Here is a 12,639-nt window from a genome sequence, read left to right on the forward strand (position 1 = left end):
AACAGATTGAGGTGACGAATACACATCCAAGATGTTTGGGGAGTTCTGTGGAGGACATGATGTCGATCATGAGGTAACTGCTCCTTATACGCCTCATCATAATGGAATAGCAGAAAGAAGAAACAATACCATATTGGATATGACGAGATGCATGCTGGAGCAGAAGAATCTGTCAAAATCCTTATGGGGTGAAGCAGTCACCAATGCTGTTTATATTTTCAACAGGTGTCCTACCAAGAAGTTGAAGAACAAGGTTCCTGAAGAAGTGTGGAGTGACAAATGACCATCAGTGAGTCAACTGAAGGTGTTTGACTCTATTTGTTACAAGCATGTTCGTGATGCAAGAAGAAGGAAGTTTGATGACAAGAGTGAACCTATGATTTTGGTAGGATATCACAAAAATGGAGCATACAGGTTGTTCATCCAATTAATGAGAAGATCGAGCTGAGTCGAGATATTGCGATTGATGAAAATTCTGCCTCTGATTGGAATTCTGGTGATGCAGTTAACAAGCCATTGATGAGTTATGGCTTTGAGGAAGAAACTGATGAAGTCGAAGATGAAGCAATTGTCGATATTCCAGTCGAAGTCGAAACAATTGCTGACATTGCCGACACAATCGAAGTCGAAGTCGAAGTCGAAGAGGACGTGGCTAGTACAAGCCAAAGACCTAAAAAACTAGAGTTCGTCCAATAAGACTTCAAGACTATGAAGTGACTGGTGATGATGAAGTAACACCAGATGGAGAATTATTTCATTTTGCTTTACTTGCATGTGTTGAACTAATCAACTATAGCGAGGCTTTAAAGAATAAACAGTGGAAGTCAACTATGGTCGAAGAGTTACAGACAATCGAAAGAAACAACACATTGGAGTTAGTCGAATTTCCAGCACACACAAAAGCTATCGAAGTGAAGTGGGTGTTCAAGTTGAAGCACAATGCTGATGGGTCGATAGCAAAATATAAGGCGAGATTGGTAGCTCGGGGATTTTTTTCAGAGAGCAGGACTCGACTACTCTGAAGTATATGCTTCAGTAGCAAGATTGGAGATTGTTCGACTAGTGATAGCCTTGACATGCAAGCAAGGCTGATCGACATTTCACTTAAATGTGAAATAAGCATTTTTAAATGGACCTTTAGATAAAGAGGTGTATGTCACAGTTACTTCTGAGTTTGTGATTTAGGAGAAAACAAAAAAAGTATATAAGTTGCATGAAGCGTTCTATGACTTCAACCAGACACCTAGGACATAGAACAAGAAGATCGATTCATAATGCAAGTTGCATTAAAGTGAAGTTATCAATTAATGAAAATTTCCCCTCATATTATACCAAAATGTTTTCCTTTTTTAGGGAAATACCATATATTACAGAAAATTGCTAGCGTCCGATGCACAAATGGTGCTTTCCAGATGAAACTTCCGAAATAAATGACAATGCACTTTGTGAGAATAAATTTGTAGGCTTAGGTATAAAGTAGAAAGAAAAAAAATGCTTGACAAAGGTATAGATTCTTCTTTACTGGATAGACTTAAAAGCCAAAAGATTTGGAACCTAATTCCATGTCCCTCTTCGGTCTATGATGCTTCTAGCCTTCTAAAGGATTGCATTTTAAAGATGAAAAAAGACTGTGTGACAAAAAAATAAGAAAAAATTTAAAACTCATTATGATCTCAAATAAATTAAGAGCAAATTTTGGTTTTTCAATTTTTTAAATCAAATTACTCTTGTGGACTAAATATCTTTAAAATATTTTTGTTTTGTTTTTGGGACATTAACCAACTTTATAACATAAAAAACACAGATTCAAATTTATCAAATACAAATTGCATGTGCACACATTTGCCACAATAGAACACAAGAAATGAATGGCCTAAGTTTTTTAACCAATAAGTCATCATACATAATTCTCCATACTCCAAACCATAAAAGTTCCATGCACTCAAAGCTTTGAAACCCTTTACAATCTTGAATGATCATGAACTTCATTGTTGAAGTAACCATCCATGCATAACTTACAAGATGAGCCCAACCAAAGACCATGCCACAACATAGATCCACCAAGCAAACCCTAAAAAATCAGATATCAAAACAAATCATTAAAAATTAATAGTAAAATAGATTGCATTATTAAGATACTAACAACTATACATTACAAAATAATTTAAAATCAAATATAATCACATGTATCGTTATACATGTCTGATACTAACATGTGTCAGACACTAGACCTACTTCTATCTGAAACGATAATTTTGCTTACCGTTTCTAAAACCGTGATTATAAGATATGAAGTAGCAATCTGAAGTGGTGTTAATTCCATTAGGACAGTTGCATAAAAATGAATTATAAGCTTCACTATAACCACAAAATCCATAACTCCTTTCACAAGCTTCACAAGAGCTAGGATAATCATTTGTCACACTAAACTTATACTTAAGTGCAATTCCATAGTTCCACTTTTCCGGATCAACTTGTTGATCATTGTAATTATAAAAACCTGTATAAGAACTGCATTGAAGCTTCTCAAGATCCATTTCAAAAGACGGACCAAGGTTAACCGGTGCATAAACACAACACGTCGAAATTGGAAGATTAATAGCACTACTAATAGGTCTACAAGAATACATAACATCACAAATTTGTGTGTTTTGATCACATTGAAGCTTGGCATTGCTTCCATCATCATAGCTTCTTGATTTGCATATGGATGATGAGTTCATCGAGCAATCGACTAGAGCGAAAACGGTGCTATCGTCGAAGGTAAACGGCGCGTTCCAATCTAAGCCGAAGCCTTTGCTAGGTTGAGTGCAAGAGCATGTTGACATGGTGGGATCTGAAATGTGGACGATTTGGTTTGTGTAGTCGATTGAGGTGATGGGGTATGAGCCTGTGTGTGTAGTGAAAGTGAGTTTTTGTTGGTTGCATGATATGTGTGGTTGGAAGCGAGGGTCGCCGCAGCCGGGGCCGCCGCCGAAAGGGTACTTGAGTGGTTGTTTGCCGCAGTTTCTTTGGCACATTTGAGATTGGATTAGAGATGGAAGTAGGAAAAGGAAAATGGTGAGAAGAGGAAGTGAAGAGTAGGTAGAGTGCATTGTGATAGAGAGATGATAAGAAGTGTTGTAAATGGAGAAGCTAACAAGTTTTGGTGCTAGTGTTACTAATACTATATATATTGAGTTGTTGAAATAAAATGCATGGAAGCAATAAGGAACTTTCATTTTTTTAGTTGTTGTTATTTTTATTATTAAGAGAAAATAGACACTATAATAACTAGATGAATGTATAAAACTATTTTATACTATGTGTATAAGTTATTAATCTCTATTATAATTTTTTGGTTAAATGATTTAATGATTAAAATTTCACAGTTAAAATTCACTGAATAAATGAGATGTCACGAGTTCAAATTTTTATTATTGAATGTACATGTAAAATTATCTACTGAACTCTATTTTGAACTAATTTAAGAAAGTTTTAGTAAGAGAAGAATAGATTCCTACTTTTTGAGTCCATAAAACAAGGGTTGCCATTTGTTTGTGCTTTATGAAGGGCTCATGTTAAGTGCAGGCACAATTGCTGCTTATAATAAGTGAAAAAGAGAATAAAACTAGTAAAATAAATGAGTAGAATAATATTGTAATGATAACATTTATACCTTTTTTCATCTACTTTTTTTCTGATCCCTATGATTTTCTTTTGTTATTATTATCTTATGATCATCCACTACTCAATATACATTGTGCCTTAAGTTCTTTGGATTAAAGTTGGTGGAAGGAAGAATATTTAAAACACATAACTTTGAAAAGAGAATATATTCATATCTATTTTTATAAAGTTATAACTTTTTCACTTTATTTACTACACAATATTGTTATACATTTCAATTCTACCCAAATTCAGTTTTATTAATTGGAAATTGCTGTCATGGCGTAGTTTCTTTAGTAGTACACCATTATTTTAAAACAGTTAAATACATATTTGTTTTGGGCTTAAGCATCAAGCACCAGTGGTCTAGTGGTAGAATAGTACCCTGCCACGGTACAGACCTGGGTTCGATTCCCGGCTGGTGCATTTGTTTTATATTTTGCTCCATTTTCAACTTTCCTACTCGTTATTTCATATTGGCTTGCAAACTTAGTGTTTTTAATGTGACAAATTCAGAAGTCAGAACTAGTATGCTTATAGTTATGTTTTAAAGAAATATTATTTGTTTGAAATGGTATCATTATGTACCAATTAAAATAAGAATGATTAGAATTGTCATATTTTCCTTTGTTATTTGATTTTGAATTCAGGATTTCATATTTAAATGCTGATTCAAAAAAATATAATACAAGTATTATTAAACAGCAAATAATTAAAAAAAAAACACTATAATTTTATAAATATGGAATATTAAATTAACTCATAAGTTAATTATTATAATGATTATTTGTAAAGAATTCCCTAGGTAAACTAATTTTAAGAAAATGTTAATTAAAAGGTAAAATATTTTTTTCTTTAAGTAGTTTATTTTACTTTATTTTATTTTTTTTTAAATATTCACTTGAAGTTAACTTTTTCACAAAGATGCCTTTGTCGATATTTATTTTACTCATGTAGATTTATAATTAGCAAATTTGGAGAGTTTTCAAATGGAGGCAAAGTGAAAATAAAAGTCAATGATTTTGGTAGAAATTGTCTATTGACAATTGCGAATCGTACTAAAAAAAAGTATTCAACCAGTAACACAAAGTTCGACACAAACAAGATTTATATGTTGAGGCTAAATGCATTTTTTTTATACTAAATGTGCTACTACCGAATCTCCCGATCTTTTGCACCATCGCTTAAGTCATCCAAGTTTATCAAAATTGAAGAAAATTGTGTCTGGTCTTCCTCATTTAGAGTCCTTACAATTAGAGTCTTGTCAGTTAAGAAAACATGTTAGAGTTTCTTTTTCCTGTCTCATTAATAACACATATTTGTCTCTTTTTGACGTCGTTCATTCTGATGTGTGGGGTCTTAGTCGGACTCCTTCTATCCTAGAATATAAGTATTATGTTACTTTTATTCATGATTTTTCAAGATGTACTAGGATGTTTTTAATGAAAGATCATTATGAGTTGTTTAATATTTTAAAGAATTTTTGTTCTGAAATCTCGACACACTTTGGCAAAATAATTCACATTTTACGCAGTGACAATGCAAAAGAATATTTTTCTGATTGTTTCAACTCTTTCATGCACTCTAAAGGCATCGTGCATCAATCGAGTTGTCCCTATACGCCTCAACAAAATGGTGTTGGTGAAAGAAAACATAGACACATTACTGACACCGCTCGTACCATTTTGCTAAATGTCAGTGTACCTCTATTTTTTGGGATGATGTTGTTCTTGATGTCAGGTAATTAATTAACCAGATGCCATTCTCTGTGTTGAATGATCACGTTCTTCATTCCCTTGTGCAATCTCGAGATCGATTATATGTTGTTTCTCCTCGTGTCTTTGGATGTACTTGTTTTGTTCAGGATTTGTCCCCAAGTCATGATAAAATACTCTTGGGTCCAAAAGGGATATCAGTGTCACTCTCCTTCTACAAATTATTTCTACACATCTTGAAATACATTCTTTGAGGACGTACCATACTTTCCCAACTCAGGTGTCTCTAAAACTAATTTAGATCAAGTTTTGTATATTTCTTATTTTGAGTTGGTTGAGTCCAGTCCTTTATCGTCTACTCCACCTGTTGTGATAGATGAGTCTCCACCACCGTTGAATTGGTATGGCATTACCTACGAGAGAAGGTTGAGACCACGTGATTCAGCTTCTATTCCAAGTTCATCCACCCTTGCTCACATTCTATCTCCTGACTTGCCCATTGCCATCCGTAAAGGTAATCGTTTAACTCGTAACCGTTATCCTATTTATAATCGTGTGTCTTATCACCGGTTATTTCCTACCTATTGTGCTTTTGTTACTACACTTGCATCTGTTTCTATTTTTAAAACTATTCAAGAAGCTTTATTCCATCCAGGGTGGAGATAGATAATACTTAGTAAATGTCTTCTTTAAAATCTAAGTATACGTGGGAGCTTGTTCCTCTCCCACCTAGAAAATTTGGTGTTTGTTGTAGATGATATTTAATGTTAAGGTAGGTCCTGATGAACAGGTAGATCGATTGAAATCTCTCTTAGTGGCAAAAGGATACACTCAAGTCCACAGTCAAGATTATAGTGATACTTTCTCTTCTATTGCAAAGGCGACATCTGCTTTCCTCTTTCTAGCCATTGTTACCATGAAATAATGGCCTTTATTTAAATTGGATCTAAAGAATGCATTCTTGCTTGGTGACTAGGAAAAAGAGATTTACATGGAGCAACCTCCTGGGTTTATTGCTCATGGGGAGTATAATCGGGTATATAAATTACATAAGTCTTTGGATGGCGTGAAACAATCACCTCAGGAATGGTTTGGAAGATTTAGTAAAGTGTTGCAACAATTTGGAATAAACCAGTGTGAATCAAATCACTCTGTTTTCACCAAATGCTCTTCGAATAAATATATTTATCTAGTGGTTTATGCTGACAACATTGTAATTACAGGTGATGATTTTGAGGGTATCAAGGCTTTAAAACAACACATATTTTAGAATTTTAAGACTAAGGATTTGTGTCCTATTTGTTACTTTCTAGGAATTGAGGCTGCTCAATCAAAGTTGAAATTCTGGTGTAACAGATTCAGATATCGTAAAAGATGTCGAGACATGTGATCTGTCAAGAAACATCAGCAAGGTATATACATAAAATTATGCCAAACTGAAAGATAAATGACACCAGTAATTGTTGACCCAGTTGGGTGAAATCACACCTACTTTGGGGGCATACCAAGCCAAGAATGAAGTCCACTTTCAACAGTATTAATTTAGAGCTAAACTAGTCCCAAGTTTACAACCCCTCACTTAATCCCTACCCAATGACCCTTCTACCTAGGTCCTCCCTAAATATGGAATATCCCCATCCCACTTCCTATCATCGCAATGATGTTGTACAGTTCTCCAATCCCAGGAGCTGTAGCAATGACTCAATACACAACTCATTCTGATCCCACATAATAAAACAGTTTGGAAGACATACTTCCATGACAATCCCTAGCCAAGACTCTTGACTATGACCACGAACTTGGAGTTACTTCAAAGCTTTCTCCATGAACAATACTCTGCTTACCTATAGGCTTCGAGGATCACATAGGTAACCTTCCCACAGGCCGTGAGGTTTACCTCGACAAATCCTAAAGATTACATCTTTTCTACTCGGTGGTTGTCTTATTTTTTCTAGGTTACAAAGTCTTCTATTTATAACCTATACCCAATTGGATTTGGGCCTTCAATCACAACATATTTGCTATTACAATATTGCAGTATCTTTTGCTACAATCAAGGTCTTCAATCTGTTAGTTTTCGAGAATATCTCTATAATTAGAAACTATATAATCTTCAAATATTCTACTTAGATTCTTATGAATGATTCCTCAAATATTCTTATTGATTCTTCAGACCTGTCAAATAATATATCACGCCTTTATTTGATTTGCATAATATCCCTGAATATTCTGCAATCTTCTGTGTAATTAAATCACACAAATTTAATTAGAATTCTTCACTTCAGCTCAGGCATGATGTGTAACATCCCATGTGACATGTTATTCCAGATGTTGAATTACTCCAACATAACATGTTCTATCATCTCAGTGGGAATCTTTGTTGTACCTGATGTGCTTATACATTTATACATACTAATCCTTTTATTTGTTTTACAAAAATTAGGCCAACCCTAAAAACAAAAAACTAAGAAAAGTAATGTATTGTTATCTCTCAAATGAAGTATGGTGTTTATATTTTGGAAGAAACATGTCTTTCAGATTACAAACCAGTTGACACTCCTATGGTTCCTAATGTAAAGCTTCTCCCTAATCAGGGGGAGCCATATACTGATCCAGGAAGATATCAAAGACTTGTAGAAAAATTGAATTATCTTACCTTGACTAGACCTTTTATATCTTTTCCAGTCAGTGTAGTAAGTCAGTTCCTTAATTCTTCATGTGACAGCCATTGGGATGCAGTTATTTGAATAATTAAGTATATAAAAGGATCACCTGGAAAAAGGCTTGCTTTTTGTGATAGAGGAAACACTGATATCATTGGATATTTAGATGCTGATTGGGCAGAAGATGTAAGTGATAAACATTCTACATCGGATTATTATGTTTTATTGGTGGAAATTTAATCTCATGGAAAAGCAAAAATCAAATGGTCGTTGCTCGATCAAGTATAAAATCTGAGTATCGAGCCATGGACCATGCCACATGTGAGATCTCTTGGTTAAATCATTTACTACAGGAACTTCATTTTTGTGAAGTCGGACCTATGTAACTTGTATAAGACAACTAGTCAGCTTTGCACCTTTCCTCCAATCCAATTTTGCATGAAAGGACAAAGCATATAGAAGCCAACTGGCACTTTCTTAGAGAGAAGATTACCATCAAGACCATCACACTTTCAAGGCTGGAATCCCCAAGTTACATGTTGTTACCCTAACCATGAGTTAGCGTGGCTAAAATCTCTTTGTTGGGGGTTAGATGTTGTTATTATATTCTTGTACTAAATAGGTCATGACATTCTATGTAATTCTACTCATGTTGTAATATTGACGACTCTTTAATCTTAATGCTTGTTTTAGCCTTGCAACCTAAAACAAGTTTTCATGGTGTGACTTGACGTCAAAAGGTGCTTGTCATTACTAGATCCAAGATAATCACAAATTTGATGCTAACGAATAAACATAGGATTATGTTTGATACCACACATACTATAGCAGGATCAATATGGAGTCTCGCTACTTTATGACTGTTGGGACTTAATGCTTTGTGTTGGTTAATAGTTTGAGATACTATCTATTAAGTAACACACTAATCTCACAACATGGAGACCAAAATGATATATAAATGAGGGTAACATGTTGTAATATTATTAGCTGAGTAGAGGAACATCTTACTGACCTATGGGCGTGCATGATAGACACTTAATGCAAGAATCCACCCATATCAAGCTCTCTTGCCGTTAACACTAAAATATTCATTTTACTTTATGTCATTTATTTTATGTTATTTACTTTCACACTTAACAACCTTCGAGATAGGTATTCATGAGAATCATCATGTCAGGAAGATGTCTAAGCTCGATGAGGCTTTCATCACCAAACATTATATCGTTCAGAGAGAAAGAGAACACCCTAAACCCCGAAAAATCGTATTTAAATAAAATCTTTAAAAATACTTATTTATTCCACAAGGGTGTCACATCTCTCTCAAAAAACCTCCTTCTTAATTTTTTTAGAAGAAAACAACGGAAACTCAAAAACATGTTCAGCTGAAATGTCTCATAATTTATATAACTCAAATTCAAGCATAAGCGAATTAATCCAATAGATATTATAAAAAAAGGAATACAAGAAGATAAAAGCTATCTCGTCCAAGTGTTACATATCAGAGTGATACGGAGGAATACTAAAATATAACCCAAAATGATAAATAAAGAAGAAGACATTCTAAGCCATTCCTCAACATAGCAGCAACTAATGCTCATATACCTGAGTATTTGCAACACCGACATAATAAATAAAACAACAACAAATAAGGGGTGAGAATAAATTCACAAATGTTATTGGTCTATAAAACAGCGAGGGTGGCTCAATAAAATTATTCAACAATCACATATAGTAATTCACAATAACAAACAATCACAAATGCAGTTATGTAATGCAATATATTTCCCCTCTTTTCCTCCAAATGCATGTGGTAACAAGGTTTGGATGTCAGAATTATTTTATTGATTGATCCATCGTCTCTGGTTCCTCTATAAACTCGAGACCCGTCTATAGTGGGGGAAAATTGAGATTAAAGCCATTGATTGACTTGACTCATTATTTTAGTGAAAGCCGCCACCACGCTTTATTGTTTCCAAAGGAGATGGGAAAATAGCGAAATAAACTCAAAGTTTTTAAATAAAAAACCACAAAAAAAGATATCTTAGGTACAAGGGTTGGTTATACAAGGGGAAGGTGTTAGCACCCCTCATATCTGTGGTACTCCACAGGAACCTTTTTGAAAATTTGTGTAAAGAGAATTGTGTGCAAAAGAAAGAGTTTTGTTTGATTTTAAAATTATGCTCAGCGAGACATTATATTTTGTGTCTACATACCTCCTCAGTGCAATGGAGAAGTCATGGAAAATGTAGTTCCACTTAAAAGGGAAAAGGTTTAAAAAAACTGGATAGACACTTTATCGTCATAGAAGAGAATACTCAGCCAATTATCTTAAACATGAGAACAAATGAACCATTTGCATCACAAATGAAAGAAAGGCTTAAAATTGGATAAATCAATAAGTATGCCACTAACTCCTTCAAGTGGGAAAGGTTCCATCATATCAATCAATATCAAGACTTTGTGGTTTTACATCTCACCACAACAATTAATCATGTCTAAACTTTTAAAGAAAAGCCACAAAGGGCGAAATATATTTTTAAAGAAAGATTTTTAAAAGAATTTGCAAAAATAAGAAGGTTTTGGAAAAAGGGAGAAGATTTTGAAAATTTAAGAAGGTGGGAGGAGATGAAGGGACTATCCTAAAGCATAAAATAAAAGGAAAGAATAAGAGCAATCTAACCAAACAAGAAGCCAACACTTGACATTAAAGAGTCAATGTAGATTTCCCATCCTTTGGACTTAAACCATAACCAAGCAAACACAATACCAACTATAGAACCCATATAAACTTGATATCTTCATGTACAACTTGCATAAAGCCTTGGAAATACACCATGAGAACTTGAAGAAAAAAATGGGCAAAGTAACAATTGTGTTCAGATGAACTCCTTATCACAATGCCTTGGAATTAACCATCAAGGACTTTTAAAGAATCACCTGCATACACAAAGAGAAATAACCTAATGCCTTAGAGTAAACTCCAAGGACTTCTAGACAAACAAGCATAATACAATCAAAGTATCAAGAACTCGGATGGAACTCCAAAGTGCTAGGGTCAAGATCCTAAGTCTAAGTCTAAGTCCATAGGTCCATCCTCCAAGCTTAAGGTAATTAAGTCTTTTATGGTTCAAGTTAATTATTAGTGTTTTAAGTACAAAGGTAAAAGTATGGTCCAAATGGACAAAGGAAAAAGAGCATAAGCATAAGCATATGTCAAAGTGGAAAAAGGAAAAAAAAGTGCATAAACATAAACATATGATGAATGAAAAATGATAAAGCATAAAGCATAAAAATAAAGACAATATAATTAAAGGCATAAAGTAAAGTTAATTCTTAATTGTCAATTGTTAGAAATAAGTAGTTAGTAGTTAGTTTGAATGATGAATAATGAATGACCAAGGAACTTTGGTCAAGATTGATGAAGACTTATCAGAGGATTGATAGAATCAAAACCTCTACACAACACGTTTCCAAATTTTTGAACCAATTGTCAAATAGCCAACCATCCTTGGGCTGGTAAAGTGTAAACATAGGTTTAGGCCACGAATGATCATTCTCCGAAACGGGACAAAGAAGAAAAAGAAAGGGGGAAGAGGTGGACTAGAACCACAATGTCCAGATGAATTTCTTTTGATTTTTATGGGATTTCATCTTGATGATTCATCAGAGGATTGATAGAATCAAAATCTCTACACAATGGATTCAAACAAGACTTACACCCACTAATCAAAGAAGGGAAGAAGACAGGAAAGAAATCTCAAACTATCATTAATATCATTCATCTAATATTATAGATTTGGTTTTTTCAAACCTATCAACATCCTAGATCCAATGATATTAATGAAGTTAAGTCAAGGTATCATAAAATATTTACAAAGTCAGAACCAATCATAAAAGAAATAAAACTATTATTTAAAACATATAAAAGGGATTTAAAATGGTCTAAAATAAGAAATTATTGATGAAATACTTAAGTGGTATCCAAACACCAAATAAATTTCTCACAAGACCATAATAAAATCAGAAAAACTATATATGATTTTTAGAAAAAAGGTTTCAGAATTTTTCAGAAACTCAAAACTATTTAAAATGACCAAAAATGATTAATGAATTGGAAATTTGTGATGAAATACATAAATGGTATCATAACATCAAACAAAAATCCCAAAAATTAATCATAGGTCAAACACAAGTCAACATGTGTTGACAAATTTTTTCATAATTTTTAAAAGTCAGAAAATAATTTTAAACTAATTAAAACAAAGCTAAATAAGCAAAAATCAAGAAAAATATTAAAACCAAAAATAAAAATATAGAAAAATATAAATCAAAAAGAGAAAAATAAAAGATTTTAGAAAAAACAATGGTATTTTTTGGAGTTAAAATGAAATAGTTGTTAATTTTTGAAGTTTAAATCAAATAAACAAAAAGAAAATAAAAAGAAAATATGTGGACCATAGGATAATGTCAAAACGCGTTAGTAAATCGATCCAAGGGACCTGACGCGTTGTGCAAATCATGGACTTTAGTGAATAACACATGGGATCACATTTAAAAAACGTTTGAAAATATTGCGTGGCATTGTCATTGGTTGAAGACGTCCATGTCACCGT

General features: G+C 33.4%; 1 protein-coding gene and 1 non-coding gene across 2 annotated transcripts; one reads left to right on the forward strand and one right to left on the reverse strand.

The window, feature by feature from the left end:
- Positions 1–1,793: 1,793 nt before the first annotated feature.
- Positions 1,794–3,155, reverse strand: LOC131646345 (uncharacterized). Its single transcript, XM_058916406.1, has 2 exons — positions 2,264–3,155; positions 1,794–2,071 (listed from the first exon to the last, which is right to left on the reverse strand). Exons 1-2 carry the CDS (start codon positions 3,093–3,095, stop codon positions 2,016–2,018), a joined length of 888 nt encoding a protein of 295 aa, XP_058772389.1. The 5' UTR covers positions 3,096–3,155; the 3' UTR covers positions 1,794–2,015.
- Positions 3,156–4,003: 848 nt separating this feature from the next.
- TRNAG-GCC (transfer RNA glycine (anticodon GCC)) lies at positions 4,004–4,074 on the forward strand. The gene has a single exon. It is a non-coding gene; the product is annotated as a tRNA-Gly (tRNA).
- Positions 4,075–12,639: the final 8,565 nt, after the last annotated feature.

The sequence above is a fragment of the Vicia villosa genome, linkage group LG2, assembly GCF_029867415.1.
Source record: "Vicia villosa cultivar HV-30 ecotype Madison, WI linkage group LG2, Vvil1.0, whole genome shotgun sequence".
Lineage (NCBI taxonomy): Eukaryota > Viridiplantae > Streptophyta > Magnoliopsida > Fabales > Fabaceae > Vicia > Vicia villosa.

Bases quoted from the DNA above. Each gene is read 5' to 3' on its own strand.
- LOC131646345 (XM_058916406.1), bottom strand. From the start codon at position 3,095: ATGCACTCTACCTACTCTTCACTTCCTCTTCTCACCATTTTCCTTTTC. The intron at 2,072-2,263 runs GTAAGCAAAATT...CTGATTTTTTAG, and splicing joins TAATCACGGTTTTAGAAACG to GGTTTGCTTGGTGGATCTAT.